Source organism: Cottoperca gobio, chromosome 19 (genome assembly GCF_900634415.1).
Source record: "Cottoperca gobio chromosome 19, fCotGob3.1, whole genome shotgun sequence".
Classification (NCBI taxonomy): Eukaryota; Metazoa; Chordata; class Actinopteri; order Perciformes; family Bovichtidae; genus Cottoperca; species Cottoperca gobio.
In genome coordinates, this window is record NC_041373.1 from 9,842,165 (window position 1) to 9,862,551 (window position 20,387).

The window sequence follows — 20,387 nt, forward strand, 5'->3', positions numbered from 1 at the left end:
ACACACACACACACACACACACACACACACACACACACACGAGGAGGGGTGATGAGGCATAACAACAGTTAAGAGTGATCGTCGTGGAGACAGACGTGCTCTGGTTCGGCTGAATGACCAACTGGGAGATGAACGTTCAATAAAACACACACATACGGACGGACAGAAGATTCAAATTTGACACAAGCATGTTGACGACGAGCAGACAGAGAAGAGGAAGAGCTGAACTACAGATGGTGATATAAACAAATATGAATAACAATACAACCGTGGCAGTAAATACATCTGCTTCTCAAATAATGATTGTAGATAGATTTGTGTATAAAAGTCTATAAAGATCAATTCAACTAGAAAATGCAACATTTTCTGAAGAAAAGCAAACAAAGAAATAAGTTGGACAAGATTTACGATATGTTTTTGCAATATTCAATTAAGTTGAAGTCCTTTGAGGTATTGAAATTGTAGATGAAGTGACAGTTGAGGCGGCTCCTCAAATATAGATTAAGATTGTGGATACATTTGTGAAAAAAATCTATTGTATTGTATACACTTTTACCTAAATTATAACATTTGAAATGTCTTAATTATTTATTCTTTGTAGCTTCTAAAATGGCAGCAATAACTGAAGTTGATGATGGCCCTCGTGTAAACCAACAAAATAAAACTGGTCTCTGGTAAGCATGTAACAATGAGGATGATTTAAGAAGATCATGTGTTGATCTTTGGTTGGTTTCTGACTGCATTACACTTAGACTTACTCACTTATCACAAAGCCACTTTTATAAACAGTCTTTCAGCTTTTGTTCACTGTCGGACACAATCGGGGGGATAAAGCAAAAAAAGAGAAGGTACAATTCATGTGGTAAATACTAGGAACTCAAATTAGGAAGTTTTTATAAACTGGCTTTTAACTAGTTTTTATTTTCATTTCTATTATTTCCTTTTAATTTTGATTATATTTCTTAATTGTATTTAGTATTTTCTGTATTTGTATCGGTAAAGAACTTTGTAAACTTGTTTTTGAAAAGTTCCCTATAAATGAATTATTATTATTATTTTATTATTATTTATTATTATTATTATTATTATTATTATTATTATTATTATTATTATTATTATTAATAATAATATTGTATGCAAACATGTAGGAATTGTAATTCTGCACTGAATCTATGTCATTATTTTCAAACATCTAGTGCTTTAAAGTTATTTCTTTGGAAAATAATGAAAAAAAAATTGTTTTTTCTTAAAAACATTATTCTGGTCATTTTAAGTGCTCAATCATAAAGGTTATCTTTTAGGCTTTGATGAATGTGAATTAAATATTTAAAGGATGAAGAAACAGAGCGGGAGAGACCGCAGATGGTCAGATTAGGTCAGATTACGGTTTTGATTTTTCTTCCCGAGACCAACAGATGTATAAAGAGAGGAGAGAAACGAGTCCTTACAGCCTCTGAAGCTGCAGAGAACAGATTGCACCAGGGGGAAAAAATAAATCTGCTAAAAATACCACCTCATCCTCTAGTTCTCACCCTCAAACTCTCCATCCATCCTATCAGCACACACACACACCCACACCCACACCCCACACCCCCCACACCCCCCCCCACACACACACACACATACCCACACCCCCACACCCACACACACACACACACACACACACACACCATTTGTTTTTATCAGCATACATTAACATCACGAGCACTCATGCAAGCTGAGCTCAGGGAGGAAGTTCAGGAGTGGGCGGGGAGTGGGTCGTGAGGTCACCACAGCGTGCCCAATCATCGATGAGGAGGGCAAGACACTGAGGCCTGAGTCTGCACATATGTGTGTATATGTGTGTGCGTGTGTGTGTAATCCGTGGCTCAATCTCACTTACTATTTTAAGAATCTACTCCCTCTCTCCTCACCTCTCTACTGCTCTCTCTATCTGTCTTTACAGAGAGAAAGTATACTGCTGTGTGATACCGCTGCTCCCCCACACGCACACACACATATATACATATATTTATATATATATATATATATATATATATATATATATATATATATATACACACACACACACACACACACACACACACACACACACACACACACTTTTACTGGAAGGCAGAGAACAGTTTCTATTTATAACCAGGTGTGAAGATACGCAGGTGCAGGTAAAAAACACTCTTATCAGGCAGCATGCCAGTGAGTATGTGTGCGGAAAAGGAGAAAGATATATTCTATGTGTTTCCATGTTTAATGAATACAAACAATGGAGAAGAAGGGAGAGTAGGAGAAAGTTCTGTGAATTATGTTAAGAAACTTTCTAGGAAACAGGAAGTTATCTTTCCATCGCACTCTCTGGCCTCTAAATTCAGTGCAGGATGTGTGCGTAGCATGTTATGTTAAACCTGCAATAACTGATGTTTTGTGGCAGCGGAAACAAGTAGTGAACGCAATATTAAAGTTTATTGGATTATTTGCACATCCAGCAGTTACAGAGAAACATCATCATTCATCTGGAGTCGACCTGATGAATATAAGTCTGTCTGTTTTAGCTCTGTCTCTGCCAACTCTTGAGAAAAATATCTGACTGTTTTTAGCTGCTAAATGCTCCATTATGTTCACTAGCTAGTCACTAATTGTGTCTGTCTGCTGTTTGGTGCGGAGCAGGTAGTGTACAATGGGTTTTTACAGCTCTTTCTATGAAAACAGCTGCCTGCTGCGGCCAAAAATGACGCTACGAGACCAGTGAGAGTGAATCAAAACAGAAAAGTTGAGGGCCCGACAGCTAAACAAGGGGCTGAAACTCACATTCAAGCTCTGTAACGAAGAAGGGAGCTTCAGATTCATGTGATGAATCCCTGTAGGATCACCACTACAAGACACTCCTATAATGTTGTCTTCACTTTGTCATCTGATACGTTGTTATTAAAATATGAATTATAGCCGCTTTAATCTCATTGTAAAGTAACAAAACCCGACAAGTGCTTAAGGGATATTATGGAAATACGAAATTATACAAAGCTTGATTAAATAAAATAGATATATTTTAACACACCTCCTGCTACTTTCATGAGAGACAAATAATAGGTATAGTCAATAACAAATGAAACTTTTAAGCAAGTGAATGAATGTAAAGTAAAATAAGTCACTTATAGTCTTTCAAGCATCTTTTAGCTCATTGTTTAGGTTTTTACGGCTCACAACTTTAATGTTTTGGTTCACCCTTTACTGCGCTCGTTGTCGGCCACAGAAGGCAGCAGTTTTCAGGAGAAAAAAACATTGATAATCTGGTGAACATAGTGGCACATTTAGCTGCTAAAGAGGCAGATATTGCCCTCAGGAGTTGGAGGAAACCAAGCCAGAGCTGAAAGAAGAGTTAATATCGGCTTTACTTTTCTCAGGTGCCCAGAAACACGACTCCAAATGAATGCTAATGTCTCTCAATGTGCTGAATGTGTAAATAGGCAGCTGTTTGCATATCCACTTTACCTAAAACTGTACTTTCAGCCAGCACATACTACCGTGTCTGCATGTGTTTTAATGTGCGATTCCTTTGCTTTCACTAGTAAATAGTGTGTTGTGGTGATTTTACCTTCTGTGGAGGATCCAGACAGATCAATGACCACGTACACCTTCCCCTCCGGCTCCAAGTCAATCTGCAACAGACAAAGACAGAGAGAAGCAGAAAGTAAATCAGTGAGAAGTGACACAGCTGAACAGTGAGTGCAGCAATGGGGCTTTCCTCCAGCACAATCAAACACACCAGTGCACATGGAAGAGGTCATTATCTTCACTACCAATACAGTCCTCTACACCACTAGCATTACTATCAGCATCTTCATTACTATTTTCATTTCCATCCTCAAAATCATCACTGTAGACCCTATTTACTCAACAGGATATTTGTATCTGATGTTATCTGGATAAATAATTCTTATAACAGGGCTTTGAATTTGCACCTGGTGTGTATAAGCATTCTCAAATCTGCCCTCTGCCCTTGTGATCTAATGTCAATGTGAAAATTAGGTTGGTGGATGACATTGCGGCTAATTTGGCTCAACTTGTTTTTATTTTGCTGATGAAGGGGATGTCTCGAGCTTGTTTGCATGGCTTGCTTGAGAAAGCAGAAAGTGACGAAGTTAGAAGACTAAGAGATCCACCAATCGATCGACCACCGGTCAAAACCGGCCAGTTGTCAGTTGGTTGAACGGCATCAATATGATGGTGAACGGCCGATCAGTCACATATGTCGTGTACATGCACGTGCCGCATGATGGTTTTGCGTTGCGCACACAGCGGCACAGACAGTAACATCATGTCACCCACACACATTCATAAATCATGTCGCAATTTGGAACCCATGCAAGTCCAAAATAAGCTGTAGAGGAATTGACATTAAGTGTGTTGTTGTTTAGACACGATGCGCCTGTTTTCTTCTGGGAAGTAAAACATGTTCGATGAAGTGGGATTAACCTAGAGCTCTTTTATTTTGGTATTTCTTTGAGAGAGAGAGAGAAGGTCCTGTAACTTGGTGCCTTTATGGATAAAATATAAGTTATATAATAGTCAATGTTTTATGTAGGGGGGGGGGGGGGGGGGGGGGATCACGGCTCAACGGTTCATTTGTCCTTCCTGCTCCAGGGTGTCTACCTTGCAGAAGATCATTTTCATATAGATTAATTAGGTGTAACATTAACTTTCAGCATGTTATCATATTGGATATTATGTTACTGTCAACTACAGCAGCAATAACAACGGTTTAGGTTTTAAATAATGCCCTCAACAGAGTCAAAACAGCTTCTTAGATAAAATGTTCTTGTGCTGTGAAGAGTTTGCAGCCAACACATTTGCAGCATTGCATGTTGGACAAAGTGCTTGTGGAGCCTCTTCCAAACTTCTTATTTTTAGATCACCAGTGAGCCCAGTCCTCTCAACCGACTGTAAAACGGTAATAATTGATTTCTTGTGTTATACTTACAGGGATGTTAAGAGTTGCCAACAAAAACACAGACTAGTTGTTGGAGGATGACTTAATGGGAAGTGTGTGTGATATAATCCATTAATCCTCTATAAACATGGCATAAATGACTAATTAATGAAAGCTGATTAAGTCACCATATTTGTTATTTATTTTTCTTGATCATTAAGGTTTTGTGTTCAAAGTTGTTCATTAGCAAACATAATGAACTGCTAGTCACAATGAGTTCTGAGTTTGAGCAGGTGCCATCAAAATGAAAGCTACGACTAGAAATGTTCCTGCTCAAACATTTCTAGACAGCCAAACATACAATCTGCATGCGCACAAGATTTAGTCAACAAATAATGACATCACCCTCCCTTCAATATACAAGTACAGAGATTAGAGAGAGTGCAACAGAGAGCGCTGGAGAGACAGACGACACAGGAAGAGAGAGTGCAAGAGAGAGTGAGAAAGAGAGGTTTAAATCCTTAGTAGTTAAGCTCTGGGACAGCAGATCCTCTTATGCAACAGACACACACAGGCAGCAACACACACACAAACACACATGTCCATGCATTGCTCAACATGAGACACAAAAATCGCACAATAACTAATACAATAGAAAGTATTTTCTTGTTTACTTTTTGCGTGCAAAAGGGAGGAATTTGTGCTATTTTATTGCAATTTGCTCTTAAAAAGGATATTAAAACACATCATATCACATCCGGACTGGACATTAAATCGTTTACATAAAAACACAATATACAATAGAAGCTACATTAAAAGGAGCACCAGGTACTCAATGGTGGGGAATGAATCACGCTTAAATAAATAGATATAAAATGCTGTGTGCTGGCTTCAAAAGGTGGCAGTTCTTATTGATTAAGATATTCTATGGAAACGGGGACAAATGATTTTCGATAGAGGCTTTTCTTTGCACAGGGGACTCAGTACCTTTGCCCTGAGGGCAGTAGCTGAAAGTGGTGATTTAAGGGATAGCTGGGATCGTTTAATATCACACGCACTGCATACATCTCATGTGGATACAGCAGCAAAGGCACATGGAGAGGAATTTATTTAGATCTGCAGAAGAACTCAGGACTCATATGTCAGATCGTATTGCATCTCAGTCATAGGCACTAAAATGCTGTTGGAAATTGAACAACTACAGGAAAAGAAAAACGATGCTGTGTTTAGAAATTACACAAATGCGAAGACGAAGAAGAGAAGATGTTGTGTATGGTGTTTTGATTGGATATTGAAACACTGCACAGCAACAGTAGATTAAACATTACTGTGGTGCTTTATACTAGCTATATTATATATTTATTGTTCCTTTAAATGCTACCTGCTGTATTTTCCTTTGTAAAAGAAAACCTAATCTGCAGCAATTTTGATAATGCAATAATTGTTGCAAGGTTTAAAAAAAAAAGCAAAAACAGTAAAAAAAAACAAACAATAAAATTGAATGCATCACCTTGAGCCCTGGGAAGTTCTGATGGCTAAATATAGTCAAAGACAGAGAATGTAGCACACATGAGCCTACGTGCAGTATCATCCTTTTGTTACATGTATAACACATAACAACTGTATGGGATTTGTGACCTATAAACGACACTGGATTCTTGATGTCTACCCTTGAAAATGATGTGCTAATCCCCAAATGTAACCTCTTGCATAACAGCGCATCTCAGCGGGGATTTCAGATGAAAGATAGACTCAGTGATTTGGAACAGAGTGGAGCAAATGGACAACACCATCATTGATTTAGTGCTCAGGATCCTGAGGAGGCATGCCAGCCAAAAAAACTGCACTGTTCTTACATTACTAGTGACGGGCCACTTGGCCTGTGAAGTGCTTTCAAGCTCGTATTTTCTTTCCAAATCAATAATAATTACTACTCCACAGATATGGGTTTTTGAAGAGGAGTTAGACCATGCCAGGGTTTAAATCTAAAATAAACTGTTTCTTTTCTACTCCATATAAACTATCATTTAATAGTAAAACATTCCACCAAAACCTCTGACACAGAACATTATTGTAAAGCAGATGTAACCCAGAATAATCACAGCTTTATTTATATTCTCACTATAAAGCTGTTAACTGCAATTGAATGTTTTGTAAACTTGAGAGTGCGGCCAAAATGAGATTAAATCCATGTAAAAAGGCTTCCCATAGCCAGCGTAGCATTGTTTACTGAGAGGCTGACTTCATGGATTATAGTTCAGTAAAGTTAAGATACTTAAGAAAGTAAAAGTGTATTCAGAAATGTCAATTATGACACTGATGTTAGCTATTTCTATGGAAACCGTTCTACTACAGTATAACCATGTATCCTAGCAACAGACGTTTCTATGGTTTCGGTGCTGCTTTTTTCTTTTGGTGGCAGCTTAAAAATAATAAAGAAAGTAAATGTTTAATAAATTAGGTAATAATAATAGATGTTATTGTGATAACAGCTACAACTAGCCTGCTCTACAGTGGACAGCTGCAGTGTTTTGTGCTTTTGGCAGAAAATAGTTTCACAGTTGAAAACACTATAAGAACGTGAATACTTACAGAGCAGCAGCTACTTAAATATTGTGGTTTACAGACTTCAACTTATAGCAGGAAAAGCACAGGTGTGGCTAATCACAATAATGATGGCTTAATTCAGTTTATGCGTCTTGGTAAGGCAAACCAGTTAGCCAGCATTCACATTAAACTGGCTTTGTACTTGGGACACCTACATGGAAACCTGTGTTTAGATAGAAATGTCCTGTTTCTGTGAAAAAGTACACACAGTATAACAATATCTGTAACTAATAACATTGCTAATGTTTAAATAAATTGCTTGCTTTTAGCTTTGCCGGTTCCAGGACCTTAGAATTGTACCATCGTTAACATTATTAGATACACCTGTGCTTTCCCTGCTCTTATAAGTCAACTTGTCTGCCGTGAGAAAGCTCACCTAGAGTCAACTTACTGTCTCCCTTTCTGTGATTATAAGATCACCTGTCTCTATTTGAACAGTCACAAACCATTTCATTACATGAACCCAACCCTTCAGTCGGTAATTCAGGATAAAACAAACACATGTAATATTTTTAATGAACATCCCTCGGGCATTTTAATACAATCAAATCGACTCGGGGTTGAACTGGACCTAACTACAGGTGCGTCATTTATTTTAATCATGTAATGTTTCAAAAGTTGAATCATTTCTGGTCAGAGTTGGGTAATGAGAAAATACATCTCTATCTATTCCTTAAAGCTGCACTTTATTTAAATACTAACAATGGATCAAATGACAATGTGTAATAATTAATATGTGAAAAAGGTAGCTTCTTTCAATTTAGCTTCTTTTCTGCTGTCGCCAGTTGTTTTTGACAAAATAAGCTCTGTTAAATCCACTGTACCCTACCTGCCCGACACCAGAAATAAAAAACTGGTACATTTAATAGAGCATTTAGCAGTGAAAGAGCCAGGTATTTCCATCAGCAGTTGATGGAGACCAGAAATAGAGCTAAAAGAGATTGAATATCAGACGTATATATACATCAGGTGGCCAGAAACACGATTCCAAATAAATGATAATGTTGCTGAATGAGTAAAGAGTTAACTGTTACTAACACACTAACACGTTCGGTATACCAACTTAAGGTGATACTATTGGTTTTCACCACCCTTTAAGTGGCCAAAAGCTCAATAAATGCAGCTTTAAATATCAGTGGTTGTATTGTGGGTCACATTGTGAATATTATTCGACTCACAAGATTTAGCATCAATGTGATGGATAACCTTGATTTGTAAAGGTATATAATTCACCCTATAAACCCAAAACTGACATTTCAATTTGGTTATTTTATGAATAAACTGTTTCACAAATACTAAATCATGCAATCATTATTAGGGCTGCAATAATGATTCTTGCTAAACAAATCATCAGAACATGGTAAAAAACAAAGAAGAGGCTGGTCACAATTCCCCAGATCCCAAAGACCGAAAGATATAACATTTAAAAAAACATAAAACAAGGCTAAACCATTTGTGCCTGATAAGTGGCTTAAACCATTAAAAGTGTTTATTTATTTATTTTCTATCAACCGAGTAATGGATTAATTGCCTCATAGTTTCAGCACTAATAGAATGACATATACAACAACAGAAGATGTTATCCACATCACCACCCCTGTTAAATGAACTGTAACGTGACTTGGATTTAACCTGCTGTGTACAGACACACACATGCACTTTCCCCGCCCCAACAACAAAAAGATGGGAGGAGAGAGAGCAGCAGTATCTAGTTCACCTCATTAATCTTGTTAGTCCAATTAGGACACCGTTACAGCCAGGGAGATGGATAACTTCACAAACCCCTCTCTCTCTCTCTCTCTCTCTCTCTCTCTCTCTCTCTCTCTCTCTCTCTCTCTCTCTCTCTCTCTCTTCTCTCTCTCTCTCTCTCTCTCTCTCTCTCTCTCTCTCTCTCTCTCTCTCTCTCTCTCTCTCTCTCTCTCTCTCTCTCACACACACACACACAAAGCTGTGTGTGTCTGGGGATTTTAAAATGGACTTCGGAGGGAGGTTAGCGTTAAACACACATACAAGCTTACCGGTCTTGCGTTCGTCCCATCACCACACGTTCAAAAACACACACACACACACTTCTGACAGAATGAAAACACACACACACACACACACTTCTGACAGAATGAAAACACACACACACACACCATATGCAGCAGCACAGAGAAGCACTCAACCAAGCAGACAGGGCACTCAAAGCTTGCATTATATCAATACTGTGGAGCTAACCCCCTCCCACTCTCCGTCCATCGAGCTCGCTATCTCTGTCCAACCAGACAGCTCTCTCTGTCTCTCTCAGAAGCGTTTAGTCTCAGTGACAGCCTCCCACATCCATCTGTCAAATAACAAATTTCGGCTCTGAGAGAGCTCGACCACAGTCACACAATAACTTGTGTTTGCCCTTCTTTCTACCACTCAGCAATGTGCAAGCATGTCCACACACACACACACACACACACACACACACACACACACACACACACACACACACACACACACACACACGCTGAGTGAGACAGCATGAGAGTCATGCATCTTTAATGTAACATCACAGACAGCTAATAATGTAAGAGGAGCTGAGCTGTGTGGTGGGGGTGCAGGGGGGAGGATGGGGAGATTCAACAAAGCCCTCCCCCCTGCCACGAATGTCCAGTAGCTGGACAGGAGGAGATTTTGATTTAGCAGAATGGACATCCCCGATCAAATCATGCTGACTGTTCCGTCGTCTTAGAGCTCACACACATCCAAGACAAGTGTGTGATATCCAGATGGACTGGCAGACGGCCTGTTGAGCAGCCTCTGTGGATCAGTTGGATTTGTCCAAATGAAAACACACTTCGTGGAGACTCAAGCCCTGTTTCTAACCACATTGTGATTTCGATTGTAATAACTTTCAATAAATTCAACTCTAGGCTTGTGTAGAGGTGTAACGATCCATCGATCTGCGTAAATGTATCGATTCAATGATAAACAATTAAATATCAGCAATGCAAAGTGAAAACATAGATAGATAACATCATCCTTAAGATACACCTTTATTTTTTAAATTCCGATGGCACGTCTGTTTTACCATTTCCGTTGTCCGTCTAAGCGCAACTCGTTTTTTAAACATTCAAACAGTGCTACAGCTTTGTTAAGAAATGTTATTAATCCAAGTTATAATTACAATTGTGGAACATTTGATTTGAAACTTTTCAAATCGCAAAATCAATTAAAAAACGAAATTCTACTCTGTCCGTGGCTAAAGTAAAAGACTTCTAATTGTATTCAAAATGTATCTTTCAAAAATAAACAAACTCCTGGGGGTCACAAATAGAGCGAGGTGGAAAACAGTGTGCGTTTCACCTGCTGTCCCGATATCCTCCCATTTCTTCCCTTTTACTGACAACATGCATTAAACACCCTCCAGCATATATAAACATACACAAACACACACATACACACCAAAGGTTGACCTGATTTGGCATCAGTGGGCAGAGCACTGTGCTTATCTTTCCCTGTGTGTGTGTGCGTGTGCGTGTGCGTGTGTCTGTGTGTCTGTGTGTGGTCACAGTGGCAACAGTGCATCTTAAATCCAGTCTGTCCTACTTAACCAGCAGGTCACTGAGGGGTGGAGCCTGTGATGTCATGCAACTTGCTATGGTGAGGAAAAGAAAGCGCTAATGACAATATGGCTGTGACCTCAATGATCAGAGACATGTCTTGGCCGAGGATTATGACGCAGTGCTGTCCTCTACACAAAGGTACACTGGTATTATGATGGTAATGGAAGATATTCTCAACTTAACAATAATATGGTAAAGATCCAGTCCAGAAAATGTTATAACGATAGCAAATGTAAGCTTCATATCTGCAATGACTACTAAATGGCTTTTACTGTAGGCTCACATGTTAGCCTCACAAAGTTAACATTGAACTTCACATTAAAATGTTTAAACCCTTTTTTTAAAAGGGGATGGTGTCCGGTCTCTCGTTGTAGGCGTTCAGTCATTAATCCTGGCTGCTGTAAGTATGAGCATGTGAGCGTGTGTTGATGCCAAGTGTCAAACAGTGGCTGGCTGACATCTGACGTGGTCCGTGTCCCTGTGAGGAAACGTTACACTGTGTGGTCATCATGTCTTAGAGGCTCCTGATATATTTACATGTACACACAGCTTATTTCTCCAACTCATCCCCTGCTCTCTCTCCTTCATCACTATTTTCCTCTTCTCCACAGCCTTCTTTCTCCTGCCCATGTATTATTATTATTATTTCCTTTTATAAACACCCTTTTAAAGCTGGAACTGTTTTTAAATACTCATTTTAAAACCAGTAATAAAGTGGATGAAACGGAACTATTTCCAATTGTATTTGCTATTAATACTGCATTCATTTAACCAATATGTTTAGTATACAATAACACCAATCCTGTTTTGAGGTAGCATTCAGCATAACCTTTGTAGTTGTGTAATAGAAATTATCTAAACAGCTAATTTAGAAGTGAAAAGTAAAATCAACAATAATGTAATCATCCTTTGCATTTCTCTGCCATACCGTAGTTACCACAGGAATGCACAGACACGGTTTTGTTTACTGCGGTATGTGGCTCACCTCTCACCTATATAAAGGCGATGCAAGGCAATTGTATTTATATAACACATTTCACTACAAGTGAACTCAATGTGCTTTAGATTAAAAGTAACATCAACTACAGTATGTGTCAGCAGGATTTAGATTATTATGATAGCTTACATAGAGGACAAATATTGCTCTAAACTGCACTAATAAAAGGTAGGTTGTGTGTCTATTGACCCAAGAAGCGCTACACTGCGTTGGATGATTATATTGGACATTTGGGGTTACAGCTTTTAACTAGTGACATTATGGCTGTGTCTTCAAACCTCAGACTTTTAACTTTTTACCTCCAAATAAGTGGTGTAAATAACTGAGTAACACTTGTTTAAAGCGGTCAGCAGCTTGGTGGGCCCAGTAAACATAATCTCCACAATCATGCTGGAGAGTAAAATGGAATTTCCTTTAAAGAATGGACATGCAGCACAAAGAAACCCTTCATATGCATCTACCTTTGAAGGCCTTGACTTTATATTATTCTGACTTCTCAAAGAACCACCAAGGCACTGTTCTACTTTGTTTTTCTCTCTCTTGCCCCCCCTTCATCTCCCCCAACTCTCACCTACCCATCTCTGTCTCTGGTGTTTCTGTGGGTGAGAGGCTGTCACCAAGGGGACGGGCTGTCATTGTCGCCATGGGGATGGGCTCCACAGAGCATCTCAATTACTGAGTGGGACAATTAATAAGCATCAAAGCCTGGTTAATATTTCACCGGTGGCACAGAGCAGCAACCTGGCCCACAGCGCTCGGGTCCACAGGAGATGTATCACGGAGAGGTGGTGGAAGACAAAAGAGAACAGGAAGCAGAGAGGACGGGAATAACAGCGCTGAGACGAGAGGCATGATGAGATGAGTGAGGCAGCAGAAGGGTGGAGGAAGTGAGAAAGACGGAGCCGAGGCACACAAGCCTCAGTATTCATCTTAAAAGGCAGGAAGTGTATTATAAGTTTAAGGCATCATATTGAGGAATTTTACTCTTATTCTAATATCTTTTTATTGGTCTAACGACACATTCTGTGCACCTCTTTCTTTTCTTTTGTTAAGCGACTATATTTCCCTGCAGTTCCAGACTGATGTACATTTATATATTTATTTATTTTTACCTCATTGGATGGAGGTGAGGACATGACATGTTCATGTAAGAGGTCTGGTATATATATATATATATATATATATATACACACACACACACACACACGTATATATTTACTCTTCTGTTTTAACTTCTTTTAATGTGAATCTCATGGTGGCGCAACAAGAAAAGTCAAGGGATCACTAAAGTCATTAGGATTCATCCTCGTGGGACTGTAGATATCTGTGCCATTTGTTATGGCAATCCATCCGACAGTAGATGAGATATTTCAGTCTGGACCAAACCAATACGTATATTAAATATATAAGTAGTGCTGAAAGATGTAGATAATTTGGCATTGACAACAATTTTGATGAACGCTAAATATTTATGTCATAATATGTCATTTATCAAGCAAAGTTTTTTTCAAACTTTTCAAATTTTCTTTGTGTTATTTCCTTGTAAATTTAATATCTTTGGTTTTTAGACTGTCGATCGGACAAAACAAGCTATTTGGACATTGCATCTTGGACATTGGGAAATTGTGATGGGAATTTTCCACTATTTTGTGGGCTAAAATAATGATTATATACTATAATAATTGACAGATTAACAATAATGATAACTTGTAAATCCTATTTATTAAACGATTAAAGTTTAGTCTTTACCACCCATCCTCTTGGAAACTTATTTTTAAAAGGTCTCAGTTGTATACTCACATATCACATGTTCATCATGCCACTTATTACAGTAGTAGCAGTCCGTGAATGTTATACATATTGGTAGCATTGTTTGACACCAGTAAAGGCCAATTTATCCTCAAATCTTATTTAGAAACTTACAGTATGCTGTGGGAAGCTAGTGTACAACACAAATGAGTAAAATGATTAAGAGAATAACTTGATTGATTCAGTCTCAGACAACCTATCAACAGCTATATTATACTTCCCACCGCTTCCTTGTTGAGTCTGAACTTTACATCTGACACTGGAGACCGAAAATGAAAGTAGGAGCATCAGAAGGGAACAGATGAAAGAGGAGAGGGAGGGGTAAGGAAGGAAGGTGAGAGGGGACTCACTGAGGGGAGGATGAAGAAGACATTGGGGGCAGAAGCAATGGAGTAATAAAGGGAGGACAGAGTGGAAGTGGGAGGGACTGTGTCGCTGTGAGGCAGATGTATTGGCGAGCCGGCATGCTGATCAATGGGATGTGGTCAATCAACAGAGTGATCCATATGCTCTGACCTTACTCGGGATGACTGAGGGACGACTTGCGTGTATGTGCGTGTCTATTTATATGCAAATGTATACTGATACAGTGTGGAATTACATAACTATACATCAATTAAATCCCCCCAAACAAACTATGGCGTCTATACTTTTGCATCACATATACATTACAAAAGTGTTATAGCGTTAGTATTGTAGTATTGCAGAATGAAAATAAGCTTCCTAATTCACCACATTAAGATTTTGTTGCCTCTCTTTTTTACATTACGTCCTGGTCATATGTTGAGAGAGTTTGTATGAAAAACTCTGACATTTAAGATTTTTTTTTTTTTAAATGTATTATAATAAGAATGTATAAAACAGCACTGTAACAAGTGCCGTTTCAAGTCTCTGAGTGAAACAACGGCTGTCTGAAAGGTAGAAAAGTATTGTAACAACACACAATATACCTTCAAAAATGGTCAACAGTAATGTAAAGTAGGGATGTCACGAGAACCGATACTTCAGAACAAAGTTGATGCCAAAACGTGACAATACTAATTTTTCTAGTGCCCGGCAGTACCGTCAGGGCTCGAGACTAACGCCGTCCCGTGGATGATAGCAAATGTGTTTGGGACGCAGTAAAATCAATATCCTTTTTTTCTCTGATAATGCTACACCGTGAACAACAAATCTGTTGAAATCGACAGGAGAGCTATTTAACGTTAGCTGTTAGCAGCCGGTGAACAGAGGTCACATAGAGTTTAAATATGGTGTGTTCAACCTCTGTTTAGTAAATATGAGTATTGGGCAAAGGTAAATTATAACGTTATTGTGAAGTGTTCAAACGTATTCTTGTAAAACATATGTTTTGTTGGGAAACTTGAAATTAATACAGTTTTCACAGAATTATAAATAACATATTATTATAATAATATATGATAATTATGACTTGTTTAACTTCCTGACAAAAAACAGTATGCAAACATTGATAAAGGAGTGTATGTTGAAGTACTTTTAGTTTTTTACCGTGGTATCAAATTGGTATCGAGAATCGTGTCATTTCACTTTTGGTATCTACTACTAAACAAGTTTATTTATTGTGTAGGCAATACATGTTGTTATTTAAATTGTGTGTCCTTCAGCAGCGTTTCATCTAGCGTAAAGCAAGACGAGATGAAACAAAGCGTAAGTGGAACAACATCACATGCTTAACCGGATACAAAACTTTCAGACCCCAAACAAACAGCTCTTTATCCTCCTTACATACATATCTACATGCGGCAGTCCAACATCACAGTCTCCGACGCAAATGAGATAACTGAGGAGGAACCATAACAAATTAAAGTAACTTCTATCTTTCCCACAGCTAAGCTACAGTATGTGTAAATCTCAACATACAGTGAGAGGAAACTTCTTGAAGAGGTAGAACCAGGCCGCGGTGAAGTCTCATAACATCTATGTTGTTTGCGTGTTTGCTTTATAAATGTAACTCAACAGGGGGAAAGACAGGGGCACGTCATATGTCTTCCAGTCCAAAGAGGCAGGAGGAATATGAGGAATTGAGGAGGGACGACTACAGGCTGGACCTGAGATTCCCAAATCAGATCTAATGCAAGTCCAAACAGCTCCGTGTCATAGATAGAGGAGGGAAAGCTGCAAATTAGAAGTATAAATAAAATCGGCAGTGGCTCTAATGAAGTCAACATTGCACTACATGACTTGTTCTGAGAACCCATAACCAAACCAGACCGAGCAGTCTCAGCACAGAGACGCATAGTTTGACAGCAGTTAACTATCCCACTGCTGCTCTGCCGAAGAAAGTTAAAGAAGATTGTGGTGGCAATGGCAACCTGATAGATCCGACCGAAAAATAATCGCACACTATTTTGAAAATCGATTATCATTCCAGTATTCTTTTATGCAAAAATGGCAGAAATGCTGTTTCCAGCCCCTCAAATATAGAGATTTCCTGACATAGACATTGTCTAGGCCAAAACTATTTATATATATATATATACACACACACATATATATATATATTGAATAGTTTCTTTACTAATAAATGTCATTATAAAATGCACTGTTTCTGCTACAAGTTGCTCATTCAGAGTAATATTATCTTATTCATCCCAGTAAGGTACACGCATTGAAGTAGCTGTTATATAAATTTAAATTTGGGGATCAGAATCTTTACCAGAAGAGAAAAAAGTTGGATCAGTGACCCCCCCCCCATCTCATGAGCAAAGCATTGAGCTCCCCAAAGGTGCTCACTGGCGATGCAGTAGTTGTGCTGGGAAGTTCTCAGGAAGGAGTGTGTAAATTAATACATTTTGTGAAGCAGCAAATGAACAAATTAGTCTAATTCGTGGATGAATTAGTTAAAAAGAACTTGGTTTTGGCTGAACGCTCAACAAAATGTATGGATATTGTGGCGGGGGACACTTGGCAAACTGTATTCATTTTCTGCCCTATGCCTTCAAGTAACCACAAGCACCACATCAAATATGAAATACAAACAAAACAATGCAACAGCAGGGATGTTGCAGAGAATGCATGGTTCATAAACAAGGGGCCCAGTTGGTTTCAGCGCCTGGGGCACGGGGCTGTTCTGGACTAAAGAATTCTCAACTAACACTCATACGATTTTGTCGTCAAATCGATAAGTTAATTTAAATCGACAGATCTGTAAAACTTAAATTTTCTCCATAAAGAATCATGCAAAAGCATCAATTTAAATCTTGTGTTAACCAGAGATGTGCTCACAAGTTTTTTGGAAGTAAGTCATTCGGCACGGGAAAAAGCATTAAAACAATGAATAAAGAAACTGTTAAACTTCACCTGCACGAGCACATTCTTCACAAATGTACTTACTTGCAAACCTATGACTTTCAGGACCCTGAGGACTTCTGTCCAAATCCTCTGTGGGTAATTGAGACACACTGAACCAGTCGCACATCAAACACATACCCAGTCCTCATAGTGCCTGGTCCCATTCTGCAGAAGGTCCTCCAGCTGGATGGTGCAGTTGGCCACAAAGTCATCATATCCGATGGGTGCATCATGGAAGACAGACAGCTCCAGACTCCTTCCCTCACGGACCTCAGTGCAGAACTCCTGGTGCCAGGCAGGGCTGTTGGTCTTGGTCCTGGTGGCAGTCTGCCCGAGCCGGGTCTGGTCCAGATTCAGTGCCAGGTAAGGGTCCAGCAGGAAGGAGCCGCTCTTCCCCACAGCGTGACGCAGGGCCCATGGTGTTGGCTTCAGGTCCACTGCCTCACACACGCGCACCTTCAACAGGCCACTGAACACAGGCATGGCTGCTGGGATGTGTGTGTATGTATAAAAGGAGGAGTGTGTGTGTTCAGGTTAGTGTGCCTATTCCTGCTCCTGTACACAGAGTGTTTCCTTCCAACGAGCGGGTCACTGCACAGTCCTGCTACGTCCCATAATGCCGCTGGTTCCTTGGACTCTCAGTCTAGCACAGACATATCTAAACACTGTGTTATCCACACACACACACACACACACACACACAGACACACACAGACACACACACACACACAGACACACAGACACACACACCCACACTACAGCTGTCTCTAATGGGCTGAAAAAACGCAGTAACAACGCAGACACACAGCCTTCAGAGGTCGCTTGCTGAACACTCTCCCACCCGAGCTGCTGCCTTGTTTGTTTATGGTCGGTCCCGTGCGCCACACAAGATTCCCGTTTCGGCGGAAACAGGCCGAGATATAAAAACGGTAGGGAGGGCGAATGAGGGTTAACCAGCTCCGGCTGGGTTCACGTGAAGCCCCGGAACGTCCCCACGGTCCTTGTGTGTCTCTCCCGGGTCAGGGTGGGAGAAAGCGCGAGCAGCCGCGCCTAGCCATCCGGGATTGGTGCTCCGTTCTCCAGCCCCTCACTCGCTCTTCTCTGGGATAATCTCCTTGCTTCGACCTCACGGTACTGCGATATTTGCGAGTACTCTCGAAAAGCAATGCCTTTTTGCCCCCTCAATGCAGTCTTTTTCGGGCTCACAAGCACCCCAAATACATCACGGTGCTCCCCTCCCGTTCGTTTTTTTCTCCTTTCGGTCCTTGCGCGCGCCTCCTGTTTCCCGTCCCCTCTCTCCTGAATCCATGAGTGAGCGCGAGCTGCAGGAAATGCGCAAAACGCGTCACCCGCGCTGCCGGGCTCTTGCGCCGGATGAGAGAAAAGAGAGAGAGACTGTGTGTGCGTGCATGTGTGTACGTGTGTGCGCGCGCGCGCGTGCAGATAGAAGGTGTTTTTTGAGCACAAGAGACGAACAGGGGGGTGGAATTCACCCGCAGGCATGGAGAGTGTGTGTGTGTGTGTGTGTGCGCGTGTGTGTGTGCTTGTCATGGCCAGACAGCCAATAGAGCCAGTCAATCAGTCAGTCCTTATGCATGGTCACAGACAGCCAACACACACACACTCAAGCACACACAAAGGGCAAGACAGTAGATCCAAAATTGCACACTAACTGTTAACCTCCGTAATATTACGATATCTTGCATCCCTATGGGTTCCTTGACGTACCTGCATATATATATACACAATGTCAAGTGGATATATACACAATGCCAAGTGGATATATACACAATGCCAAGTGGATCCAAACTATGCTCCAGCCCTACACCTTTAATAAAACTATATTACCTTAACATTATTGTTAATTCCCCCTTATACAAATTGCTTTACAACCTGATTTTTAAAACAATTATTACTACAATATATACAGTGTATTCACTCTATGGTGTATTTAGAGTATGGTCATGGCTTTAGTTCAGAATCACATGACTCTACAAACATACACATGACATGTGACACGTCCATGGCACTCATCGCCCTGATTTTATTCGTTTTGTTGCTTTGTCGGTTGAGCCATGGCAACTGTCACTCTCCATCATGGACTGCCCTCAGATGTTTCACTCACACACACAAACACAGAAGTATGAAAGTTTGTTATTGTAATGAAAAATCTTTTGAACAAGCTCAAAATCAATTACAGGCAAGCTGAACAATATCCACATTTTTTAAAGCATTTCAAATCTGGGTCACTTCTTTGTCAGTTCATCTCTTATTGAAGAATCAAAAAGCTGTAGGTCCACACTGGGTAGTGGGTTGATGTTATCTAATTTGGTGACACTTTATCTCCAGATCGGATTTTACTGTGTGTAGTTTGTGTTTGATGGTAAACAAGACAAAATCTTCCTGCTCTCTTACAGTAAATGTAATGATTTAAAAAAAACTCTTAATGCAAGAGTTTTTAAATATGTGTGATTAAGATAAGATACTAGAAGATAATATAAGCCTTTATTGATCGAGGTGTAACAGCAGCACAAAGACAGAAATAAGCAAATAAAAAGTATAAATAAAATAAGAGGTATATACAAATATTACACAAGTAGAAACTATACAAAAACTATACAAGATAGAACCAAACAAGAGCAATTAAAGACACAGTTTTAAAAGCTAAAGTGACACATTATGATTAATAGCAGTGAGTCTAGTAAAAATGTAAACAGTGTCCACCAGAATAATACTGGGATTTAGTATACCAATTAGTATACCAATATAGTGTTGTCTGTATAAACATAGCAAAATAGAAATATGATATAGTAAATGGCAAGACAGTATAACATATTAACATAGTACAGCATGATATACTACAGTATAGTATGAGGTAGAATATAAAGTATAAGGAGAAATGTAATAGTAGTGATATTAATATTAGTAATAGTAATAATGCAATAATAGTGTAACATAATATAGTATAGTGCAGCAGTATAACAGGATATCACATGTAAATTGCTATATCATGGTAAAGTATAGTATGTATATTGTCTTATCTAATGTAATATAATATAATATATTGTTTGTACACTTAATAAAGTTGTTTTTAAGGACATTCCACAAAGACTTGAATTGACAAACGAAAAGATTGTCTATA

At 39.4% G+C, this 20,387-nt stretch overlaps 1 protein-coding gene across 1 annotated transcript in view; it reads right to left on the reverse strand.

The window, feature by feature from the left end:
• The window catches only part of prkcea (protein kinase C, epsilon a), a 31,847-nt gene extending 13,279 nt beyond the window's left edge, over positions 1-18,568 (reverse strand). Inside the window, exons 1-2 of the mRNA XM_029455662.1 lie at positions 17,384-18,568; positions 3,590-3,653 (exon numbers count right to left, since the gene is read on the reverse strand). Of these exons, the coding sequence (XP_029311522.1) occupies positions 3,590-3,653; positions 17,384-17,728 (409 nt within the window). The 5' untranslated portion in view covers positions 17,729-18,568. The remainder of the gene's footprint in view (positions 1-3,589; positions 3,654-17,383) is intronic.
• Positions 18,569-20,387: the final 1,819 nt, after the last annotated feature.